The sequence below is a fragment of the Danio rerio genome, chromosome 3, assembly GCF_052040795.2.
Source record: "Danio rerio strain M-AB ecotype USA chromosome 3, GRCz13ab, whole genome shotgun sequence".
NCBI lineage: Eukaryota > Metazoa > Chordata > Actinopteri > Cypriniformes > Danionidae > Danio > Danio rerio.
Window position 1 is genome coordinate 34844615 of NC_141023.1, and position 27327 is coordinate 34871941.

A 27327-nucleotide genomic window follows, 5' to 3' on the forward strand; every position below is an offset into this window, starting at 1 on the left:
AATTACTTCCAATGTATATCAATGGATAGATGGTAGCACATGAAGCTGTTAAATGGATAATGATCCACAGGAGTATCAAAAACATCACACACATGCATACTTGCTTTGTTCAGAGCTGTACCTTTTTTGAATAAACATTAATATTGCATGTACATGCAAGCTTAGGAGTCTTAGGAACTTTTCTTATCGCATCTTGAAGTGAAAACATAGACTGAACTTGAGGCCATGGGTGGTTTGCCCCATAACATCACACATCCTCCTCGGCTTCAGCCATCTTCTTCCAACTACAAGTGCAATAAATAAAAGTGGAGATACACAGTTGAAGCCAAAATTGTTAGTCCTTATGTGATTTTTTTTTTTCAAATATTTCTCAAATGATGTTTAACAGAGCAAGGATTTTTTTTACAGTATTTCCTATAATATTTTTTCTTATTGAGAAAGTCTTATTTGTTTCATTTCGGCTAGGATAAAAGCAGTTTTAATAAAAAATAATAATGATCTACAGAAAGGACCACTGTTATACAATGACTTCCCTAATTAACGTAACTTTTTTACATTTTTAAAGTATATACTCAAAAATGTACTTATTCACATGATCATATTTATCACTTTAATAATAATATAGAATGATATAGAATGTTTGATTAAAACTATAGAAATGTCAAATAAAAAATAAATATTAATAAAATATAAAACAATAAAAAATGAATGCTTAAAAGTCCACTATAATGTATGTAAGCAATATCATACAAGTAGCAGTGTGATATGGCTGTATATCAGCACTGGTGGAAGGTGTGTGTTGTGTCCCACCAGGGCCAATATACAGCCAAAATACATGCCACATGTGATATTGCGTTTATATAACAGTTTAACGGCATAATCGTCTATACAAAAAAGAAAATCAAACAAAGAGAGTCTAAAAATCCTTTTGTATGAGGAACTACTTTTTTCTGCCATTCATTCACATCTGCAGTTGACGTCAGAACAGCAGAAACCGTTACTAATTCACCAAAGTTACTTTAAAGCGTAATGTCTAAAGTGATGACAAATCAGGTGATTTTGCTCACATTTTAAGGCTAAACGGCATGAAATGTCATCAGTCTAAAAAGATTTTCCAATATTTATGTGTTGCAATTGGGATATCGCAATAATAAACCCTGAAAAATCCAAAGCAGTCCAAACATTACCGGATTACTGTTGTGGTTGCGATAAGGAAATACGCTAAACACATGCGGGCATTTCTTCTTTCTTTCTTTTTACTGAACTAGTCTGCAATAACAAAAACAGGAGACACTTTAGAAACAAACAAATGGCCAACCAAAAAGTAACTCAGGGGTTATACAAAGAGTGGCTTTGTGGGTTATACAAAGAGTCTTTGCTCTCCTTAGGATGACAGACTGATGCAGACGCACTGTATCTCAGAAATTATAAATATTTAAAATAGGCACTATCCTTATAAGTAAACTGCATAGATGCAATCTAAACAACAGCATTATTGCCTAAAACAACCTCAAAAGTACATTATGTTGTCCAGCAGCTACAATATTTGTCAAACTGAATTGAGTTTATTGATCTGCTGTGACTTTATGTAGGTGAAGAGGCTGTACGAGTTCTGATATTGCAGAATATCGCACGGCTATCAGCTAATCAGATTCAAGAATCATGCAGAACTGTTGTATAAATTATCCTTTTCAGCCAAAATGTCCATATCAGTGCATCCCTTAAAGTTAGCTGCCTTGATTTCAATTGACAACCAGATTAAGATGCAGTATGTATGTGGCCTTAGTCACAGAAATAAAGGGCTGAAAGCAGGCTGGTCATTGAGGACAGCTTCCTAGAATCTTCCTGCGCTGAGAAGTACACTAGTCTGACGTAGACTGTGTATGGCGGGTCCCTCTCCACATCACAGCTTGTGACTCTGAAATTAAGCGTGACAGCAGGGATCACGGCATTGAGGTGGATTAGAGAATCGGACCCAGGGGATGAGATGAGGGACGTGGGCCTGACTGACATTACTGCTTGGGTTTGGAGCAAAGTGAGGGGAGGGCCGCCATACGGAGCTCTTCATTTCTCTGCTGGCGCTGTTGAGTTATCTGGTGGCAGGTGAGAAGTGACTGTTGATTTGTTGTTTGGGATGCTCGCCAGCTCTAGGTGGAACGCCTCTGGCTGTATCTGCAGCAGATGGACTGTTGTTGCCTGCGTGGTACAAGACTGGCAGCGGCGGCCCATGTGTGCCAGTCGTTTTGCTGCCAGCACCGCTCACTCAGACTGTTTGCATGTCACCTGGCACGTTCTCGGTGTCGGTGGAGATTGGATATGGTCACCTTAGTCTCACCCTTTCATTTACACGCACTGTCCGTCACGCTCGAGCCGGCTGGAACAAAAGAGTGATGAGCGGAGGTGAAGAGGGTGAAGAGCCGGGTTAGGAGAGTGACAGATTCATTATGAATAGTCCAGATGATACCAACAGGTTTCCATTTTAGTTAATAATGTTGAGTGCTGGTGTTGATGGTCTCTAATGGAAAATCATGGGATATTTTACCAAAGAAGTGCTTTTGGTTCAATGAATAGTTCAACTGAAACTGTTTACTTTTAATAATGTTGTCACAAACTCTACTGTATGACGAAATAACTTTTCTGAATCCTGGATTTATTTTCTGTACAGTGAAAGGGAATGTGAAAGGATACAGATGAGATGCAGACAAGGACCATGTCTGATGCCAGTGATCATTTAGGCTGAATTTACACTGCATGGTTCATGTGACTCAATTCCGATTTTTTTTTTCTTCCATGTGGCACAGATCGGATATGGCCCATGTACATGTAAGCAGGTAGAAATCACATGGATTCTGATCTACTTAAATCAGATTCAGGCCTTTTTCATATGTGGAAATTTATGGATCTGTGCCCTCATGTCTGCAGTGTAAGCAGGTACTCTACATTGTATTTACAGCTGTCAGTGCGAGTCGCGTGTCATTAAAAACCATGGCGCATGACGTCAGCACAGTCCCAAACATTAAATCTCATACACGAGTACTAAAAAAGCTTTTATATTATCACAAGTATTTAAGCATGTCAACAAAAAAGTGAAAGTGAGAGAGTGCAACATCCACCACTTAACCAATAAAAACTAATATAAAATTGTTGCATACATCATGTGCATAAATCCCGCCATGGACATTGCATTAAGATGCCTACTGGTTTAAAAAGACCTAGATTTAAACAAAGAGGCCAAATCAGAACTTTTCTGTCATAAACTATAGTAAAACAACTTGTCAAAAAGAATTTTAAAAAATGAAACGCTGCGAACAGATTAAATACAGCAGGGTGTCCAAACTCCGTCATGGAGGATCGGTGTCCTGCATAATTTAGCTCCAACTTCCTCCAACACACCTGCCTGGAAGTTTTAAGTATACCTAGAAAGAGCTTGATTAGCTTGTTTAATTAGGGTTGGAACTAAAATATGCTAATATCCTAACCCTACAGGACCGAGTTTGGACACCCCCTGCTGTATTTCAGGAACGAAGAAAAAAAAGCTCTTTTATTATCATCTGTCAGTGAGCACCCGCTCAAGGTCAAGGTCAAATACAGACAGTCGGATACGAGTCACTATTAAAACAAGATGTAAGCCGGTCATCAAAAAAAAAAAAAAAAAAAACAGTAGTCACAAATTTTTATTTATTTATTTATTTATTTATTTATTTATTTATTTATTTTATTTTTTTTTTTATTTTATTAAAGCGTTCAACAAGAATACAAAAATGTACAGAAAAGGTACAAAACCTTTAACAACAAAGGTAGAGAACAGAACAAAACAAAATGACAAACTAAAGAATATGCCAGGGGGAATATAAATTACAAAAAGCACTTTAAATTCAAAGCAAGGTTACAGTCACAAAATCAGAATTGACCATCAAGATCTGCAGTGTAAATGCAGCCTTATAATGTAATCTTCAGTAACTATTTTATGGGAGCATTATTCCTCACCCATGGTGAGGAATCTTGTTTCGTCAATTTAAACATAATTGTTTGAATCTTAATTATAATTGTAATATACAATTAAATATGATTAAATAATAAATATAATAAAAAGATTAATTTTTAATATAATATAGAATATTAATACCATTTTGTTTAGGTTTAGATGTAGGCTATCGCTCTCTCTTACACAGGCATACACAGACCAAATATTTTTGCTGCATGTTCAAATTGGTAAAATAAGCTGAAGCAACAATTTATGATTGTTCTGACATTTTATTTTCATAAGGTTAAGTTTAATCATTTATTTAATCCCACACAAAAACAATACCATAAAAAGTATTAAAAACACACCCCAGCGTGCTTTATAATATATTCCAAAATATAATAATAAATAAATAAAAACATATAAAATTTAAATAAATACATAAAAAGTTTAAATTTGCTAATTTTAATTACTGATCACTATCTTTTAAATAGGTATAATGTTGTACTTTATTTTTTTAGGTATACTTTTATTTTTATTTAATTTTATAGGTGTTTTAAAAACAAAGACTTTCAAGGTTGATTTTAAGTTAATAATCAAACTTAAAAAAACACATTTGAATGACTAAATACAGGTAAATAACGGATCATTTTACAGTGGACGGACGGACGGACGGACGGACGGACGGACGGACGGACGGACAGACGGACAGACAGACAGACAGACAGACAGACAGACAGACAGACAGACAGACAGACAGACAGACAGACAGACAGACAGACAGACAGACAGACAGATAGATAGATAGATAGATAGATAGATAGATAGATAGATAGATAGATAGATAGATAGATAGATAGATAGATAGATAGTTTCTCTGTGTGCCTTATAAAGACAGTCACTGTAATGACTGTACTGTAAATGCCTATGGATAAAAGCAGCTTTGAGGTTAAGCTAGTTAAGAAGCCTTACGGAGTCACCAGGACAGCATCTTTTCAAGCTGAAGTCCGGCTATAGTCTTTTGAACAGGGTTTGTCCAGAGTGAAGCTTGGAGAGCATGTTGTAGAAATAACTGCTATGGGCTGTGTGAGCATGATGCTCTCTAGCTTTGGCTTTGAAGAATATTATTCTTCCTTTCATTCCTGCTGCCTTCATCCCCATGTGCAGCTGTCACTCAGAGATATGAGCGAGCAGAGGGAAAACTCCTTTTCTCTCAAATAGAAAGAGGATAACAGAGAAAGGGTCAAGTGAAGTCATTTTTATCTTTATAGCACTTTATACAATGCAAATTGTGTCAAAGCCGCTTTAAAAATAAAATCAGGTACAAAGTTTTTTAAGTGTAATAGAAGTTCCGTTAATAAGGCAGTTTTGATTCACAGAACCGTGGTTTTGTTTTAGTTACTTATTATTTAGTTCAGTTCAATATGAATGTCATGCAGTAATAGAAGGACGTGATTGACTGTAAGGCAACTCTTTTGACCCCAATAGGTGATTTTACATTAGTGCATTATCATTTTAAAACACATACAGTTAGGTCCATTAATATTTGGACATCAACACAATTCTAACATTTTTGGCTTTGTACACCACCACAATCAATTTGAAACAAACAAGATGTGCTTTAACTGCAGACTGTCTGCCTTAATTCATGGGTATTTACATCCAAATCAGGTGAACGCAGTAAGAATTACAACAGCTTGCTTATGTGCCTCCCACTTGTTAAGGGTCCAAAAATAATTGGACAATTGGCTTCTAAGCTGTTTCTTGGCCTGGTGTGTGGTACTCCCTCATTATCCAAATTACAAAGAGCAGACAAAAAGTCTAGAATTATTTTCAAGTCTGCTATTTGGAATCTGTTACTGTCAACTCTCAACATGAGATCCAAAAAAGCTATCAACCGAAAATTAAAAAGTAAAAGTCTGATTTATGATAATTGTTCTGTTCAAATACTTTTGGTCCTTTAACAAGTGGGAGGCAGATATGCAAACTGCTGAAATTCCTCCACCGTTTACCTGATTTAGATGTAAATACACTCAAATTAAAGTTGACAGTCTGCAGTTAAAGCACATTTCAAATCGATTGAGTTAGTGTAAAGAGCCAAAACTACTAAAATATTTATGGTAATAACTGTATTTTTTTGTTATGGTTATTTCAGGCATCCACACTTCCACATCTTTGACTCTGGTCATCCATTTCAGTAGACAGTAGTCAACATTTGAAGTCAAAGTTGTCCTAAAACTTTTGAACACCCATGAAAAACTTTTTTGATCCACTTCAAACACTGACTACTGTAAGCAGACTGAAATTCTGGAACTATATTGAAATCCTAAAACTTTTGAAAATGGAGGTGTTAAGGTTGGAAATGCAAAAATGTTAAAGCAAAAAGGCACTAGTGTAAATGGCTATAAGCAGACCAACAGTGACAGTTTTAAAACCCAGAACTGAATCAAATCAATAGGGAGAAATCAGGTTCAAGTTTGGCTTGAATTGTGCAATTTTTAACAATCCTAAATGATTATAGCTTTGCGGACTGAACAAATAAATGATCCCCATGTCACACTGTAAGATTTCAGTTGTCATAATGTCAGACTGGTCCGAAGCCAAGTTCGATTCCCCCCCCGGCTAGTTTTTGTTTACAACGTCTTTTTTCCTTCTAAACCCGTTCAATAACACACGTTCTGAAATAATACCTCACAACAAACTTAAAAATATGTAGCGGTAATTTTGCTTACAGTGTGCCTCAATAACAATAGCAGAAAAAGCTGTTTCGACGCTTCCTATTGGTGGTTTGAAGTTGTCATGCTGCGTCATCAGATTTGACAATCCTTTTGCTTTTTGATTTGACACTCGTCGTAGCTAAAGTAACCTCTTCAGACATAGCCAGAACTACTATAGAGGCAATTTCATTAAGTTGCACTGTTTACAACTTTCTGTAGAATCTAATCAGTTCAATAGTGTGTAATTGACTAAAATCATTAACTGTGTCGATGTATGTGTCAAACCAACGATCAGAGATCACAAATTTTAGTTATGAGTTTATAACTTAAAGAATATTTTAGGGTTTATCAAATTTATCACAGACAACCAAATCATGGCTGCAGTTAGAGCAAGGCTTTAGTCAGGAGACCAGTCCTTATCAGGCCAAATGAATGAATGGGCAGAGCTGCGGTCCAGTCAGAAGTGTGTGTGTGTGTGTGTGTGAGAGAGATGGTTGGCCATGAGAGAGGGCGAGTTGTGAATGGACAGTGTTTAACAGCAGCTTTCAGAAAAGCCACTTGTCACATGTGTGTCTTTAATAGCACAGGCTGTTCACAGTGGATGTGGCTCCCTGATGCTAATGACTGTGGACAGGTGGTTTTAAGAGGACACCGAAAAGCTTTTGCCTCAATTTTCAGGGACCAATGGCACGCAGGTCACTCAAGTCTCTGCGGGTTCACTTGTAGGTGTAAGGCAGCGAGTGGGCAGATCCATAAGCCACAGCCTGCTGTGAGCACGTTCAGAAATCTGAACGCATCTGCAGTGGGCTGTCGGGGTCAGGTGGCTGGTGATGCATTAGGCCTTTCATTGAGGTTGAAATTAGAGGGGCTTCTGAATGCAGAGGTCCACATATGCTGTGTCGGGTTATTTAATGGTTCCTGCACGTAAGGGTTATGCTTCAGTGCTCTCACTGTCTGTCATATGAAAGAATTTCTCTCCACTGGATGAAAAATGTAATTGAAACTTTTTAATCTCACAATTCTGAATTCACATCTCACTTTTCAAGTTGTCTTGCAATCTTTTTACTTATTTTCTCCTCAAACTTGCATCCTGCTACTCTGACTGTTTCACTTTTAAGTTTATAGTTTGAAATTACAAGATACTGTATCAGACTTTGATTTGTGAGATGTAAACTCAGAATTTAATCAGAGTTTCAAGTTTACATAATTGTGAGTATAGTTTTTTGTTGACAAAAATAGGTTGACAAAAAAGTGGGTTGCACATTTCAAAATGTTTTTTTCTGAATTTTCATTTCACAATTCTGAGAATTTTGGCTGTTTTGTATATTTTATTAAATTATATTATATTATATTATATTATATTATATTATATTATATTATATTATATTATATTATATTATATTATATTATATTATATTATAATATATTATATTATATTATATTATATTTGTCGAATATTGTTGCTGTTTTTAATGCTGTTTTGCAGTTATTTGCTTATAAAACAAAAGTTTGAGATACAAATTCAGAATTATGGCTTGTAAGCTAAGGGCATACTCATGTACAGTTGCCTTGAATTGAGCCAAAACACGCTTGTCTAGCAAATATACAAAAAAAAGTAACAGATATAAATAACAGTGTACAGGTACAGAAATAAAATCATCAAATATACAATAATATATACAGTTCTGACTTTTTTCCTTAAAGTTGAAACTTAATTTACTGCCTTGTTGCTCAGAATTGTGACTTTTATTTAGGCTGCTTCACAATTCTGAGTGTACTCAATTTAGTTATACAAACTCATAATTGCAAGATTCAAACTCTACATTTCTCAGTTTTGATGTTTCTTGCACTCTAAATTTACACCTCACATTTCTAATCTTACAACACAACATGTTTATTACTATTATAAATTAGGTCAGTAGCAAAACCAACCTTTTGTCCTATCTTTTTCTTTATGTTTGTGTATGTAAGTGTATTTGTATTATAGAGAGCTGTTGAATTGTCTTGCCTAGAAAGCCTGAGTTCTGGTTGTGTTTCTGCCTTATATACAGTATGTTAGATGTATTGGTTGTAAATCATTCAAATGGTGGTCAGAACATGTTTCTTGCAGAAAATGCAGAGCCACATCTAAAGCTTTTGTGTTCGCTGCCAGGTCCACGCTAAGGGTTCTGGGCTAATGGTAAAGTCCAGAAAATGAGGTCATTTTGTGCTGTATGAAATGGGGCTTTTAAAGTCTCCAGCTTTTGTTGGGCTGCCCAGTGGTAAAGGGAGTGTTTATTTGAATGGTTTTCGTCTTACTCATGCCTGTTTACATTAAATCCAGATATTTTCTGCATTTAAAAATCTGTTGATTTCATTAAAAACCATGGTTATAAATGATATATATATAGTTGAATTATTAGCCCTCCTTTATTAACAGCCCCCGTTTATATTTTACTAGATATTTTTAAGACTCTTCTATACAGCTTAAAGTTACATTTAAAGACTTAACTAGGCAGGTTAGACTTATAAGGCAAGTTATTGTATAACAATGGTTTGTTCTGTAGACTATTGAAAAAATATATAGCTAAAAGGGGCTAATGATTTTGACCTTTAAATGGCTTTTAAAAAATAAAAAACTGCTTTTATTCTAGCCGAAATAAAACAAATAAGACTTTCTCCAGAAGAAAAAATATTATCAGACATACTATGAAAAGTTCCTTAGAATATCTTAAATAATAATACAAGAAAAATAAATGCAACATAAATTAAATTGGGTAATAAAAATTGATAAAAATAGAAATAAATATAAATAAACAATATACTGTACATAGAAACATGAATAATAGTAATAAACTGAAAAAAAAAACTAAAAGATAAAGACTTTTATACAGTAAATTATACTGATGTGGGATTCTGAGGGTTTAAAAAATCTTAATCATAACAAAATTGTCTTTGAAGTTGTCCGAATTAAGTTCTCAACTATGTATTTTACTAATAAAAAGTATGTATATACCATATATACATATATATATATATATATATATATATATATATATATACATATATATATATATATATATATATATATATATATATACATATATATTTATATATATATATATATATATATATACATATATATTTATATATATATACATATATATTTATATATATATATACATATATATATATATATATATATATATATATATATATATATATATATATATATATATATATATATATATATATATATATTTAGGTGTGTGTGTGTGTGTGCGCGTGTGTGATGCCGGAAACAGTATTCCATAGGTCGCCGATATGTCATGACTTAACAAGCGTATACAAGTAAAATATTACAGGGATCCAGACAGAAACCTTAAATCCAGCTTTGCGAAAATATTGCAGTTTATTCAGCATATTTATATTAAGTCGGACCTGTAATCATTAGTTTTGAAAAGTGTTTTATATTTTATGAATATTTGTTATATGTTTCTAAAAAAGATTTATCAAACATTAATTTGGGAAATATGATCACATATGAATTGGTACATTTCTGAGTATATACTTTAAAATATAAAGAAGAGAAGTCGTTTACGTGTGGTCAACATAAATAAACTATAAATCTAAGATATAATATTACAGAAAATGTACTATATTGTGATGATAAATATATCTATATCTATATATCTATAACTATATATATATATATATATATATATATATAGTTATATATAGTTATCAGGTTATGAGATGACTTATATTGTGATATATTTTGTCATATTGCCCAGCCCTAGTACAGTATTACTGTATAAAACACAATATAGAGTCATAATATGGATTGATTTGCATACCATGAGCAGCTCCTCAGCTCTAATTTTCACCACTTGCCAGGTTTTTTTCCTTCTCTTTCAATGTGGCTGCTCCTGATTATTTGCCAATGAAGCGGCTGCAGAGACACAGGTACCTCATCATGAGCCAGAGCTAGAGATTTGGCCAGGTTTCTGATGGTTTGACTTTGCTTCTGAGCCCCGTTCATGAATATTACATGACTGGGCTTTAAAAGGTGAGTTTCGGACTGCAACTGATCGATGCTCTCCGTGAAATGGGCTCTGCATTTGTGAACGGCGCGAGGAATTTCATTCTCATTTACAGATTCGCTTGCGTTGGACTCACCTGTTTCTTACGCTTATGATGAGTGAGCTATTTAAATGTCACTGGAAGTGCAGTAGAACATTGGAATTTCAAAAGCTGACATTTGAACTGAAGCGTATGTGTTTGCGGTGACATTAATGCTGCTGTTATTGTTTTCACTCTTGCTGTTGTTGTTGTTGGTTCTCATACGCATCACGAATGACACCCTAACACGACATCTGGAACATATTTATGTATCTGTATGAGTGTAAAGGTCTCACACGCACCTCCATCCATTCATATTCACCAATACTCCTAGTGGAAAGACCAGCTCCAGGCTTTTTCAACTTTGACTTGTATGAATTCACATGCCAAATCAAACTGGTGCTTCATCAAATCAGTTCACTTTCAAATTGCAGTGGAAGGTGTTTTAAATAATAATTTACAATTAGTAATGCACTGAAAAGCATTCAGAAGCACCATAAAAATGTATACAGCCACCAAATACGATTCATAGAAGTCAATCACTATATTTTAAATGGCTTTTGATGCCGAATGATGACTGGATGAACAGACTGAAGTCATTTATTCACTGATAATCTTTCCCTCCGCTATCAAAGATATCAGATATCAAAACTATTTTCTGGAATAGAAGTCACATTTTATTATCAAAGTGAAAGAGATGCGACCTATATTCCAAAGCCACTTATATAATGAAATTTATATCAAGCAATTAATGCATGAAAGATGAAAATTCTGTCATCATTTGCTCACCCTCAACTTCTTTCAAGCTTTTATGAGTTTCTTTCTTCTTTTAAACGCAAAAGAAGGCATTTAGAAGAAAGCTGCAAACCTTAAACATTATATTATTTGTTTTTCCTACCCTGGAAGTCAGTGGTTACAGGTTTTTGGCTTTACTATATGTCCTCATTAGTGTTCAACTGAAGAAAGAAACTCATAAATGTTTGGAACCACTTAAGGTTTAGTAAATAGTGAGTACATTTTCATTTTTGGGTGAACTTTCCCTTAAAAAGTTGTTTGTGAATGTATGGAACAAAATCAATGCCAAAGTATTAAAATAAAAAGCTTGTTGAATAGCACTAACTTAAAAAAAGAACACATTAAAATAACTGCTTGCATTTTAGTGACTTGAATTGCCAGGGTTTGTAATTTTAGGTCATGAAATTGTTTATTTAAGCTGTGAATATTTCAATTCAAAACACAATTTCATACTTAAGTTCAATACTTCATATTCAACTTCCAGGTTTCACTTCCTAAATGTATATATATTAGAAAGTATAATGTTTAAATTTTTAGTTCATTTTATTTCAGTTCAAAAATTCGCTTTCAAAAATTCTTTTTTTCCTCACCTATTTACTTTTTTAAAAACCTTAAATTGGTCCATCTCCACCTGCTGGTGAAAAGCAATCTGCAATCTATCGAATCTGCAATCTGCAATATATTGCTTTTCCTGCAGCTCCCGGATGTAATGTCGAATTTTAACAGCCAAATTTATGAAAGCACATTTTTTAACTGAAATAAAATTAATTGAATATTGCCTTTTGAATATTATACTTTGTGCTTTTTAAACCGAACTAAATATTTTGGAAGTGAAATCTGGAAGTTGAATATGAAGTATTGAATTTAGGTTTGAAATTGTGTTTTGAATTGAAATATTCATAGCTTAAATAAACAACTATGTTTAATTTCAGGACCTAAAATTACAAACCCTGGCAATTCAAGTCGCTAAAATGCAAGCAGTTAATTTAATGTATTATTTTTTTTCAGTTAGTGCTATTAGACAGCCTTTTTATTTCAATACTTTTGGCATTGATTTTGTTCCATATAATTGCAGATAGTGAATGCATGTGTTTTAATCTGGTTTATATATATTTTTTTTCATTGTAATAAAGAAGTTATAAACAATTTTATAAAGAATTGATGAAATATGCTGGTCAATTCAACAGGCTAAATGTCTACAACTGCTGTTGAGTAATCCCTTATCCACATTCATTCCCATCCTTTTATTTGTTCTGTGTTTTACTTTCTGTCTTTATGACCATGTTCATCATCCCACATCCATTACATGCCTCTCTTGTTCTTCTCTCCCTCCTGCAGTGTGGCCGGGATGCAGAGAACTTTGACCGCTTTTTCACCCGCCATCCACCGGTTCTCACCCCTCCAGACCAGGAGGTCATCATGAACCTCGACCAAGACGAATTCGAGGGCTTTTCCTTCATAAACCCTGAATTCCCTGCCATGGAAGCCCAGAGTTAAGGGCGACCCCCTAAAACTAACCCAACCCTCCATCAACCCTCCCCCGCCCTCTTCATCAAACCTCATGTTTATGTACCATACACTGGGGCACGTGTATGTATATAAACAGCCATGCACCAAAACTAAACCATCAATATACGTATGCATGCTGAGTTTCGATATTCGTAGATTAGCCTAAAGATCGCTGTGGCTTTCACGACATCCCATTGAATGTATTCATGCTGGAGGAACGTTTGAATCTTTAGACCTTCTCGCACTTTGGCTGTCTTTATACTATTTGTTCTCCTACGGCTTTCCTGAATGTGGTGTGTATTGCATAGCTCTCTTCTAGACTACCTTCGGATTTGTCTTTCTTGGGATTGTCGGTGTTGAGATTTAGCCATTTGCACTAAAGGTGCATGAATCACATATATGAGATGCAAAATGGCTAGCCTCGCTCTCCTTATCCAGCCTGCGGCAGTGATATTTTTTGCTGATTTTATCATCAAACCATTTTGCTTGTTTCCAAAAGAATGCAAACCTGGAAAGGTTTTTGCATGAGGATTTTGTTTTGTCCGATATGTTAGTTAGTTAGCTCTATAGTAAACTCGAGGCTTGTTTTAATCTTTAGTACTGAATCTAACCGAATTTTTTCTCTTCATTTAAAGCATGAGTAAATCTGAATGAATTAGGGTGCCTGTTTGCGTGTATGTACAGGCCAATAGAGCTTAATGGATGTGCCTGATTGTGGTAGTGATCTGCCTTTCTTTCTTTTTTTTTTTTTTTGCCTGATCATCTCACACCATCTGCAAACATTCACCCATGTATGGAAAGCATGACTCCTGTGATGGTTCCTCTTCCTTGACTTCTGCTTAAAGGTCAGACGGATTTTATCGAAAGGTATTTGACAGGCATATTAAATATCAACTACCTCCTGCTAGAGACAATTACCGATTGAAATAGGATGAGAGAACGAGTGCTAATTTCAGAATTAAGCTTGCACTGTAGCTAGTAACCTTTAAAAGCCCATCAGCCGTATATTACTGACCCCTATCTTAGATAGGAATAGAAACCACTTTTAAACATTCTTGGGGGTTTATGATGACAAAGAGATGAGTAGTTACCCAAGGGTAATATCTCAAATTATACCCTGAATTTCTTTCAGGAGCTCATGTATGAGGAAATTAGTCTAGTTGGGACGCGTTGATGTAGCTTCACTTCGCCTGAATGATTCCATCTTGAAGCTTGTCAACAGAGACCGGCCTAGTGTCGGTACGTGAGTTTGTGTGGAACTTAATATCGCGCCTCAAAGCTGAACAGGTTATAAAGACGATGAAACATTAGAATTAAACTAGTAACATAAAGCATTTTAAGCGTGTAAACATTGCTCATAAGCAACAATAGGGGTCGGATGAAGCTATCTGACTTTGTGTTAATGGGTCCAACAGGGGGGCTGGTCAGTGCAGAGCCCTAATTTAGCATTCTGACGGCTCGGGATACGACAGCACTGTTCATGTCAGCACTAACAGCAGCAAAGTCCTTGTGTGGAACAGATACTGTATCACTAAATGGAACTGGAAAGGCCACAAGAGCCACACATCCACAGAAACGGGTCAGATCCTCTCAGACATCACAGTTCCTTGAGCGGTTATCCGTGCTGACTAGCGGCCAGTGGCTTTTATTTGAAACCACTGGGGCTTCATATCATATCTTCATCATGGGATTTCAGAGAAGGGAGAACCTCTTTAAAATGGCTTCTTGTGCAAGAGGGTTTCCAGATATATACTGCGGGATTAGAAAACTGAAAGAGATGAAAAAGGGAAAAAAAATGTTGTGCATTTGTCATTTCTGCCAAATAGTTATATACAACAAGCAGTTCAACATAGGGCTTTGATATTTTTTTAAGTGTCTTAAAATAATATAAGCAAATAATATGTGTCAAATGTTCTTAAATGTTATGAATTCTATGTGGTCAGTATTGTAGATAACGAAAAAATTCAAGAAAAAAAAGGGGGTTTTGTGTTTGTGCATAGCAGCTTTGTGCATGAACTGATTCAGAGTACTTTTAGCTTAGTGTTTGTGTTCTTGACATTCCTGTGTGATTTGCTCAATACATCCTCAATGCTTTTTTATGTGCCAAATATTTTCCACACACACACACACAAAACATGAACATACATTCAAATAAAAGTGAAACATCAATAGCCTTTGTTTGGTTTTGCGTTGTTTCCCTCAATGCAGTGCATATAACCTGCAACCTGCCATGTCTGTTAACTACAAAAGACCGTTTTCTATTCCAAGACCCGATCTGACATATTATTCGATCACATAAAGCATTATTTGTGTGTGTTTCTGAACTGCTTGGCAGAGAAAGTCTTGTCAATTTGCTCGGAGCATCGGCATATAAAACCCAACTTGGACGGTGTGCAGCACGTGCCCACGCTAAGCTCTGCATATTTCATGCCTGCCACTTAACATGAGAACATTTCATCCTGTTCCACCACCATTCAGCCAATGACATATGGGAAGAACATGCATAGGGGTGGGTGAAAACTAGAGAGACGCTTTATACGTGGTATTAAACGTTTATTGGCGGTGCATAATGTGGCCTGCTTATGTAAGTACTACCGCAGCATGGGGGTCCCGCAGATCTTTTAAACTTGTTGTTTTTACAAATATGCGGTACACAGTTGAGTCTGGCGCTCGGCACAAGAGTGTTAATTAATTCTGAATGTCGCAGCCTCAAATTAAATGAGTCGGGTAGCACGAAGTGTGTGCGGCTTATCAGCTGAAAACAGGTCAGCGTTTGATACTGCTGTTCTCTTCTTGCGCTGACATCAGCTCGCCGCTAATCCGCTCCTTTATAGAAAGCTCTGCGCCTTAGTATCGTGCGAAATTACAGAATCACGATTGGAATTAAAGCCTGGCAAAATGAGCACCTTGGATTTAAAAGGGGAGGGGGGTGTCTTTTCTCTCCTTCCCGAGAGCTTTTTTTTTTATTATCGTTCCCTTCGGGGCTTTGGGCACAGCATGCATCTCGAACTCTATCTCTGCTATATATCTGTATGAAACCACGGGCGATAAATTCAGATTCAGCTCTCTCTCTCATCCTGGTACTCTCGATGTTTGTTCCACTGTCATCTTATACGTCCATGTGCATCACAGCCTGTCTATGGCAAGTGAACTGCTCGGTGTGCCCGTGCTAATCTCATCTTGTCAAACAGACCTGTATCTAATCAACACAGAATGGCACTGGCCTGCATCAGCATGGCAAGCTAGCATGGATATTCCTGTCAACTGAGACCATTTTGGACCATCATTCATTTCTAATTAGTGTCATTTATCATTTAGCGATGGTTCAGGATGACAAATATTTTGTTGGTTGTTCTTTTTATGCTCTTCGGTCTGTTATATTTATTCTGATGTTAACAGTGCACATGTTTTCAGTTCCTGGTACCTAGTTCTACACTCATGTCACCCGTCATTCCAAAGGTCAATTCACAGTTTTAGGATCTGCAGAATGAGTGATGCGAATTTTAATTGAAGTTTTATTTTACTCCTATTCAGGCCATTAAAGATGGTGTCATTTTTTTTTTTCCAAAACAACAATAAAGAACAGACGTCAATGGCTACCACAACTTTGGGGGGAAAACACTCCTAACATGAAAGTGAAACGATCAGTTTGTGCAAGAAACTGAGCATTCATTAATTTTCCTTTGGCTTAGTCCCTTTATTCATAAGGGGTCTCCACAGCGGAATGAACCCACAACTTATCCAGCATGTTTTACACAGCGGATGCCCTTCCAGCCGCAACTCCATTCACACTTAAACACAACGGCCAATTAAGTTTATTCAATTCACCTATAGAGCATGTCTTTGGACTGTGGAGGAAACCGGAGCACCCGGAGGAAACCCACACGAACACGGAGAGAACATGAGAACTCCACACAGAAATGCCATCTGGTCCAGCCAGGATTTGAACCAGCAACCTATTTGCTGTGTGGTCACAGTGCTAACCACTGAGCCATCATGTCGCCCAAGAAACTATACATAATTTACAAATTCACTGAATTTCATCCATAGCCCCAACTAACACCCCTGATTGCATTCAATGACTTTTGTGTAGGCACACACACCACTTATTTACAACAGAGCGGGAGAACACATGTTTGAATGGTTCATCAAAATGGTGCTTGAGGCCTGTTCACACCAAAGACAATAACTATAATGATAGCAACCACTGCTACAATAACAACATAGCGAAAAAGATATTATTTTTAGCTGATAATGTGATGATACTCCAGGGCTGCCAACTTTTGGTTTAAGCTTGGAGTGAGAATTTTTTTCTCCGCCCACAAAATATAACGACAAGGAAGCTTGAAACAAACAACGAGTCTTTACAGCTATGCAAATATATACAGTTGAAGTCTTTTCCGACATTTCTCTTCAACGGAGAGAATATTTTTTCAACACATTTCTAAACATGATAGTTTTAATAACTCATTTCTAATAACTGATTTCTTATATCTTTGCCATGATGACAGTAAAAAATATTTTTCTACATATTTTTCAAGACACTAGTAGTCAGCTTATTTTAGCTTATTATTTATTTAAGGCAATTTAAAGGCTTAACTAGGTTATTTAGGTTAACTAGGCAGGTTAGGGTAATTAGGCAAGCTGTATAAAGATGGTTTGTTCTGTAGACTATCGAAAAATATATACCTTAAAGGGGCTAATAATTTTGACCTTAAAATGTTTTTTTAAAAATTAAAAACTACTTTTATTCTTTCCGAAATAAAACAATTAAGACTTTACCCAGAAGAAAAAATATTATCGGAAATACTGTGAAAAAGTCCTCTCTCTATTACACATCATTTGGGAAATATTTGAAAGTGAAAAAAAAAACTCAAAAGGGGTTTAATAATTCTGACTTCAACTGTACAAGGATGTGTTAAATCGCTTACAGCACCTTAAAATTTGACAACTGTTAGCACTATAAGCATTAAAGGATTTCTAGTTTATAGTTATTAAAGAGTTCATGGTCCTTTTTCTTACTCCAATCTGGTCGCTTGATTCACGGCTAGCATTCTGATTGAAGGATTTAAAAAAGAAATGTATATATAACAGTTTCACCTACAGTTTTGTTTTAGCCCATTTTCAATAAAAAAATTTGTCAAGCCTCACAGCTTGACAACATTGCTCTAAAAGTTGCCCTGTCTATCATCATGTTTAAATAATAAAGCCAATCTGAATCTAAATATATAAGGGCTCTCACATTTAAAGCAGCAGATGACATTGAAACAAACCTTACTACCACCCCTTTTTCAAATAGCCTTTAAAGAAAATAAATGCTTGTACCTTTAGAATGAATAATGGTAAGAATTAACAGAAATTAGATCATTACGCCAGGCTAGCAAAGCAGTACAACATAAAATGTAAATGTACCTCAGGTGCCAAGTGCCTGTCTTGCCTCCTTTGAAGTTGCAGTTTAAAGAAAAAAGCTTGCTTGCTTGTTAATATATATATATATATATATATATATATATATATATATATATATATATATATATATATATATATATATATATATATATAGTTGTTTTTAGTCAGCTACACTGTCTAGATTAGATTGCTTGCACTAGATTCACTGTTGCTCACAATCACATGCTGAGAGCATCTGCTGGTTAAAGCCATGTTTGCTGGATTTTTTATTTATTTATTTTTGTCAACAGGCATTTATTTGTGCTCTTCCTGAATGCTGCAACCTACAGAATATAGAAAGATTCCGTTTGTGAGCACACTGATTTTTTTTGCACTTCTGACCATTTGCTTTGGCTATGGATGAAATATATTAACGTTCAGTTTTTATTTTTTGCACAGATTGTTGGTTTTACTTTATAAGACTTGTCAAGAATCTTTTTTTTTTTTTGCCTCTCAAAGTGCTTGTAGCCATTGACTTGCATTTCATAGATCACCAATACCATGGTTTCAACATAAACTCCTTTTATATGTTGTCAAGCAAATAAAATCCTATGAATTTGTACAAATTAACCACTTTTCTGACAGAAAAAAATACTTTTTTTTTCTTGTGAGATCAGGCTTGTTAATAACTATGCTGAAACACATCTATCACATTGTTATTGTCATCATCATCTTTAGAATAAGCCAGTCCCAATGTTATGTTGAGTGGGAGCTAGAGTTAGCCATTGAGATTGAATGACCCACAGTCCTGAGGTTTCCATGCCAATGCCCAGTGCCATTTTCCTCTGAACTGTCTGGCTCTTGAGAGCCCAGGTATTCTAGTGGCCATCACTCTGGAGTTGTGGCTTATGTGCTTCGCTGTGCTGTGGTGTGCTTTGAGAACCAGCAAATGGACAAAAGGTAGGAAATGTGCTTCTTGTTGTATCATATTTCTTCCTTCTGTCCACTTTACTCTTTCTGTCTCGAGCTGTTTTTATCCATGTGTGGATTTGCCAGGAGATCTCAGACTCTATTCTGGACTCTCTCTCTCATCCAGTTGGCTTTTGTTTGATGTGATCTGCATACCAATAGTTGGAGTCATGTGTCTTCTATTTCTGAGTCTGTGATCTGGGTTGTTTGTAAATCCTTTTCGCTGTGCTGTTTTGTTATGACAGTCTCATCCTTCTCTCTGTCTTCCTCACCTGAAAGTGGCTTGTTCTTGTTTCTGTTTTTTATTTAAGGAGTGCTATGTTCATTGGGGGAAAAGCGAGATCACACTGTTTTGGTGTTGTGTGTTTATTGTTTTTAAACTGTACAGAACGCTTTAATACCAAGCACTGTGCTGCATAACTTTAAAAAAAAAAAAACACCTCCCACAATTCCCTTTGGCCCACCATTGACCAGAGAGCTGAATAATTTAGGTGGAAATAATAAGTGAATTGCATTGTTTTTCCAAGACAGGCTTTATTTTTGGCCTTATTATCCAAGCAGACATCCAACAGGCTGCGATTAATTTATGGAAAAAAGCTTGAATATGCTTTGCCACCAATACCGTTCTTTGTTCTGCTGTTGATATCTAAAGGTCAGTGCGAGCTGCCATTCATAAACAATTTTGTTTCCAGAATGTGACACTTTTTGAAGCAAAACAGGATAGTTAGTTGGATTTAACAAAATGGAGCATATTTTATGAATAAGACCAAGTTATATTTCATTTGAAGATTATAAAGACAACAAAAAAAAAGATTTATTCAGAATAATGTGCGCTGATTAATCATTCACAATGGGAGACATGCACTACAAAACTAAGTAGGCCTATATGGAAGACTGTTTCTGCCTTAGAGTTTAAAAAAAACAATAAGATGACTTTGATTATTAGAAATAAGGTTGCAGTTGTGTGAGATAAAATCAAGATTTAAGAGAAACCATCACAGTTGTCAAACACAAAGTCTAAATTATGATTGTCACAATTCTGTTCTATAAAATTAAAATGACAGGAAAGTCACACTGTAAATCAAAACTTATACAGAGGGCTGCATGATATTGGAAAAATCTGACATTACAATATTTTATTTTGTTTTAATTTATAATAAAAATTTCAGTAGGTGACTTGAATAGCTCTATTTGGATTTAAATCATTAAGTTTGGAATAATTTTGTAGAGGAGTGAATCAAAGAAATTGCAAGGATAAAGAAATAAGATAAAAGTGAAGCAAGTAGTCAGATATTCGGGAGCAGTAATACGTTACGATACAATATTATCATGATATTTTGCTTCCGATTATGATAGATCACAATATCAGCCATAAATAAACTATCCAAAATATATCATGATATTTGTAATTGAAGAGGGAAAAATGCATCAAAAAGTTATAAGGTTTCTTATATTTTTTTAACAGCACATATATTTCGTTGAATTATAACATTGTTATATATTCGATCCGTCAATACAAGAAGCGTCATCTCATTTAGACACTGTAAAGAAAGCTTTCATTCATCCCATTTAAAAAATTAGGGAAATGGCTCACATCTAAATTTTATCACTTGATCAATGAAAATTAATCGTTTGCTTTAAACAATATTTTCTATCTTTATGAGAACAATTTTATATAAAATGTACAAAGCATACTAGTCTTGTTGAAGAAAGTCAATTAATTTAAATTCTTTTATTGTTCTCAACAGAAAGATATAACTTTAATCCAAACAAAAATTCCCATAAAATGTTCATTCATCCAATAAAAAAAATTAAGGAAAGTGTTTTTTCAGTGTATTGATATTTTGTCCTGCTCCTATTTTTGAATATTTCATTGCTGATCAACTCCCAACTCCACATTGCAGCTGCTACAATGTGACATTTTTTTTAATTCACACGTTGCGATGTAGATGCTGAAATTATATATTGCGCAGCCTTAATCTACACAAAAAAAGATTAATTGGATTTATAAATATTTTAAGGTAAGTGGTTGCACACAGTTTATTTGACCTGATTTTAAACAAATAAATTAAGTTGAACACTACTAAATTGAATTTGTTTAAATTCAGCCTAAATAAACTGTGAAACCACTTATCCTAAAAAATGTGTAAATCCAATTCAACTTTTTTTTTCAGTGTAGTCACAAATGTAGCACAATTATGAGTAACACTTAATTTTGATTGTCGATTAGAGTATTAGTGGACTGTCTGCTTAATATCTGTTGATGCTGCTCCTTCAACAGACATTTAAGTGACTATAAAAAACTTTGCAAGTATATGTCAATTTACCCTAACCCCAACCTAACAGTCTACTGATAATCTAATTAGAATTAGTTGGAATGTAGATGCAATGTAACTTAAATTCAACAAATGGACCATCAAAATAAAGTGGGACCCATAAGAAGCCGCCTCAACTTCATGCTCGAATAGCATGAAAGGCACAGATATGAAAATGCCTTAACTGATATTAACAGTTGTGACAACTGAAATGACAAGAGAAAGTCACAATTGTAGAATGATCTAAATTACATGTAATAGTCACAACCAGTGTCGGGGTAATGCATTACAAGTATTGCGAGTTATGTAACAATATTACATTTCTAATTAACGAGTAAAGTAACGCATTACTTTTAAAAATTAAGTAATAATATTGGAGTTACTTTGTAAAAAATGTAATGCGACCGATATTTTAGTTTAGTTAATTCTCTTTTTAAAAATAAATTTCTAAATTAAAACGATCGGAGTCACGTTGAATCTCACACTTAATGAAAGAATGCAGGAACAGACAGAAAGGAAGAAGGCAGAGCAGATAGAAATATTCTCTTCATTTTGAATACATGGAAGAAAAGGAAATAAGGATTATCTGAATAAACAGTGATTTTTGCAAATGCATTGCTTTAAACTTTCATTAATCTGTATATACGGCATGTAGAGCTCTAGGGTTAACAGAAGATAACATTATCCTACATTCATTTTTTATGTGTGTTTTTTTAAAGATAAAGATAATTGTTGTGTTTTACAGATGTTGTTTTTTTGCAGATTTTCTTCGAACAAAATTGGAAAAAAAAAAAAATCGTGCAAGTTCTGAAAAAGATCAAACCTAAGCCAGGTCAGAAAAACATAATGTATTACTTACCAGAAAAAGTAACTAAGTAACGCAACTAGTTACTTTTTTGGAGCGTAACTCTGTATTGTAGTAAATTACTTTATAAAGTAATTTTTCCCAACACTGGTCACAACAGCAGGTTATGCTTGCATTATTACAAGTAATAGTGAGATATGAAGGAATAATTACAGGATATAGTGAAAACAGTGACATGAAAGCACAATTAAAATAGCTTGTCACAGTAGCTAGTCAAAATTACAAGAAACATACAGTTGAATTCAGAATTATTAGCCCCCGTGAATTATTAGCCCCCCCTGTTAATTTTTTTCCCCAATTTCTGTTTAACGGAGAGCAGATTTTTTCAACGCATTTCTAAACATAATAGTTTTAAAAACTAATTTTTAATAACTGATTTATTTTATCTTTGCCATGAAGACAGTAAATAATATTTTACTAAATACTTTTCATGACACTTCTATACAGCTTAAAGTGCCATTTAAAGACTTAACTTTAATTAGGTTAACTAGGCAGGTTAGGGTAATTAGGCAAGTTATTGGGGGAAAAAATAGCTTAAAGGGGCTAATAATTTTGTCATTAAAATGGTGTTTAAAAAATTAAAAACTGCTTTTATTCTTGTCAAAATAAAACAAATACGACTTTCTCCTGAAGAAAAAATATTATCAGACATACTGTGAAAATGTCCTTACTCTGTTAAACATCATTTGAGAAATATTTAATAGAGAAATTCAAACGGGGCTAATAACTCTGACTTTAACTGTATATGCCTTTGACATAAAATTGTAAGAGACAATGCACAATTGTAAGAAAATTATAATAACAAGAAATAGTCGCAATTGTACACTAATAATTTCCCAGAAATTCATCATCTTACTATAAATTTTCACAATAAATTACATTGGTTTCACTTGACAGGATTTAACTGTTAAATCCTACATATTTAGAATTTTATTGTGAAATTGAGGCTGGCATCATGATTACAGCAAATTACTATAAAAATGGCTTTATCTTTTGCACTTTAAGAATTCAAACACTTAATATTTTATTCAACAGAAATTAATACACATCAACTTTTGTGCTAGTACAATATATATATATATATATATATATATATATATATATATATATATATATATATATATATATATATATATATATATATATTTACAGAAATATTGTTAATATGAAGTACATCACTGTAATTTACTGTGAATTTACATACAGTACTTTATGTGAAAGTAATAAAATTATTAGCCAGTAATTTACTTTAAATTTAAGGTCAAATATTTTACAGTGTAGCTTTAAATTGAAATTTCAGGGAAGTCACAATAAGAAGGCACGATTATGAGAAAGTCATAATGGTAAAATATGAAGACGTTATCATAAAAGCAAACGAGTTTCAGCTGTGACAGTATTTTAAAAGTAAGAACGCTAAAAAGTCACAATAATGATATAGAAAGACAAACATATAAAAAATAGCCACAACTGTTTGAAATCAACGTGTAATTACAAAATGTCATGACAGTATTAAAAGGAATGGTTATGAAAATCATAACTGTTTGATATTAACATTTGATTACAAGAAGTAGTGATTAAAATATGGAGGCACAGTCAGCCATAACTGTGACAATATCTGACCTACTGTACAAGAAAATCGCAATTGTTAGATAATTAGGGTTAAGAAACCATCTCAATTGTGAGATTTACTCTAATTTTACAGTCGATTTACATTATTTTTGGTCAAAAACTATTTAAAGTCACAATATAAAGCCACAGTTGTTCCGTCATCGCATTTGTAAAAAACAAATGAGTCAAAATGCCGACAGTCATGAAAAATAGTCACTCTAGTTTGATTCGAAGATTAATTACAGTAAGAGAAACATTTACATTCAAGATTCGACATTTAAAGTATGAGAAATACAATCATCAATGTTCATTCACTGTATACTCTAAGGCAGAAACAGCCTTTTGTGTATTGACTACCGAACACAGCGATTCAGAAAAATTTTCCTCTTCCCTTTTAATATGACATGACAGCCCCACAAGCAACTACCGAACGCATTTCCACAAGACAACATATCCTAGTGCTTTGTGTACATTGTATATCAGTGCGGCTCTCGGTACTTGCGTCGCTGGAGCTTCTTGCTTCAGTGATGCTCGGCGTATTGAGTGCCGCCCCTCCCCCCACACCAGCGTTTTCCTTTGCCTTCATGGATTTACATTGCCAAGCAGTGCATTAACAATGTCTAGCCCCAGAGAAGCCCTCTCTCTCTCTCTCTCTCTCTCCTTTCTATCCCCTCCACTCTCACACCTTCTGTCACATTCCCTCCATCCCTTACTCTGACCCCCCCTTGCCCACCCCCAAACTCCTTTCTTTTTTTCTTTCTTGCTTTCCTTAGCTGTGTCTCTTTCCTTCTCCGTCCTCCCACTCAGTGTGTGTGTGCATGCATGTGTGTGTCCTCTGAGCCAGGCTGGCTCTTCCCTCGGGCATGCTGGCACACAAGGCCACAGCAGAGAGGAATTCTCCCAGTAAGAACAGGCCTGTGGGCCTAACAAACCGTCTGCCCCTTTCATTTAGACTCCTCTCGCACCAAGCGACAGAGACAGAGGGACGCAGAGTAAAAGAGAAAGGCCAGCAGTGCCTACGCTTTAGCATCTCATAAAAGAAGAAGCAGCAGCACACAGTGTGTCAATGCAGCGAGCGTCTCCCCCAGCAGCTCTGGATGGGGACTGTCAGTGAGATATGAGTCTCATCAGTGGCCTGGGCGTCTTTTTAAGTGCTTGTGTGTGTTATAGTGTCTCCTCCTGAAGTGGAATCCTTTCTTCTTTGGCACACAATTCCTCTTCTGCCTTTAGCACAGCTGGGCTTCTGCCTGCAGTGGATCCTTCATCAGCTTCTTATTTAGTGTGGATGTAATTGTTGGTTTTAAAGGGATTCCTTTTCTGGAAATGAACGTTCTGTTGTTGTTTACTCACCCTCATCTCTTTCTCTTTCAAACGCACCTAAAAATCTGGTTTTCTTTTCCATTAAGGACAAAAATGTGCCCCATAAATTTGGGGCTTTTGGGGGGGATGACTAATTGAAATGCTTCTGACTGGCCATAGTGTTAAGTAAAAAAAAAAAAAGAAAGATATGTAATACAGTGAATTGAAACTGTTTATTTTATTTTTTTACAAATTTCTAGTGGGTAATTAACTAGAGAATTAAGGCCCAGATATACTCACTGTACTTTTATTTTTGCATACTTTTTTAAGGGGAAAGGTATTTTTTAAAATACCACAGCAGTGATCCACTGCTAGTCAAGCATCCTGACTCCGCAAACACTGATGAGAGCAAAAACTTGGTATACCTCAAAGACAAAATAAGCATACAATTGAAATTGCAGTGGTGAGAAAACAAGACCAACTGATAATACTAATGTGGATGTTTGGCCTAGCTCCAGTCAAGTAAATTCATGTTTATTTTTTTATTGCTGTATACAGTAGATTTGTTTAAAGTTAACAGATTTAACGGTACATTTACATAGGGCATCAGCATCAATGTTTGACTTAAGACATGTTTAAAGCTTGGTGCTAACCTGATTGATTTAGTGACAACAGCCAATTACATTGGAGGATAAAATTAATATTGCTATGTACCTCTATATTAGAGACGCCCAAACTAGGGCCCGCAGGCCAAAGTTGTCCCAGGGTAACCTTTGATTTTGAACTCCAAGTTATCCTTTTTTAAAGTTATACTGCATTATTTAATACAAATAGTAATGTTTTTTTTTATTTTTAATTATTATGATATAAAAAAGAAATTATCATTGCAACTTGTATGTAATATTATGTAATAAAACTTAAACATTTATGTAAAGTTTTGGAATACTTAGCTTCGGCCCACGGCTCATAATGATTTTTGGTTTTTGGCTCTTTATACAAAAAAGTTTGGGCACTCCTGCTCTATATAAAGACTGATTATAAAGTGATGCCACCAAACCCACCTTTGAAACCCACCAAAGAGATATACAGTACCCTCCCAGCAGTAACCTTGATGTCAAAATGAAATTCAAGAGTTCACACTTAGCTGATGATTTATCATAAGTTAGTTTGGCATGATGTCCGTGGTGAGAGCCCTGAGCTCAAGCAATCCTCGAGCCCAGGGCTTCCTCCCGTTCGCAGGACGATAGGGTAGATTGAGCTCAGGTAGGTCTTAAAAACTCCCCGGCTGATGTGGCTAAGGTGAGCCCTATTGAGAAGGAAAAATACAGATGATGAGAGCTAAACAATAGTGCCAAATTGGCTTATTCTGTTTACTTATGACACATATTTTTGGTGATGGGAGGAAACCCGAGAACTCAGGGGTAATCAACAGGGAGAACATGCAAACTCCGCACCGAAATGCCTACTAGCAAAAGCAAGGACCAGTGCCGGCAGTGTTCTTGCTGTGGGGCAACAGTGCTAACCACTGGGCTGCCGTGCTGCCCAATTTAGCTGTAAAGGGAAGGAAGGGGTTTCTTTCCCTTCTTCCCTCTGGTTTCTTCCAGATAAAGGTAGTTGTGGAATTAAGTGTTTTTTTTTTTTTTTATAGTGACTAAAGCTGCGGTTACACTAGACTTTTCTCTGCATAGACTTGCATTTATACGCACTTGAATGCATCAGACCGGAAACTCAAGTTCATGCATGAAGTTTCGCAGTTCACTCTCTGGACAGAAACTTAAAACATGGACTAAACGCTCG

General features: G+C 35.1%; 1 protein-coding gene across 2 annotated transcripts in view; it reads left to right on the forward strand.

Moving 5' to 3' along the window:
- Window positions 1–27327, forward strand: part of prkcbb (protein kinase C, beta b) — a 269116-nt gene that overhangs the window by 238377 nt on the left and 3412 nt on the right. Inside the window, 1 exon segment of one of the 2 annotated variants that reach the window (NM_200978.1) lies at window positions 12916–15260. The exons of the other annotated variant lie outside the window; for it this stretch is intronic. Coding sequence (NP_957272.1) covers window positions 12916–13074 — 159 coding nt within the window. The 3' untranslated portion in view covers window positions 13075–15260. 2 annotated transcript variants of the gene reach the window in all.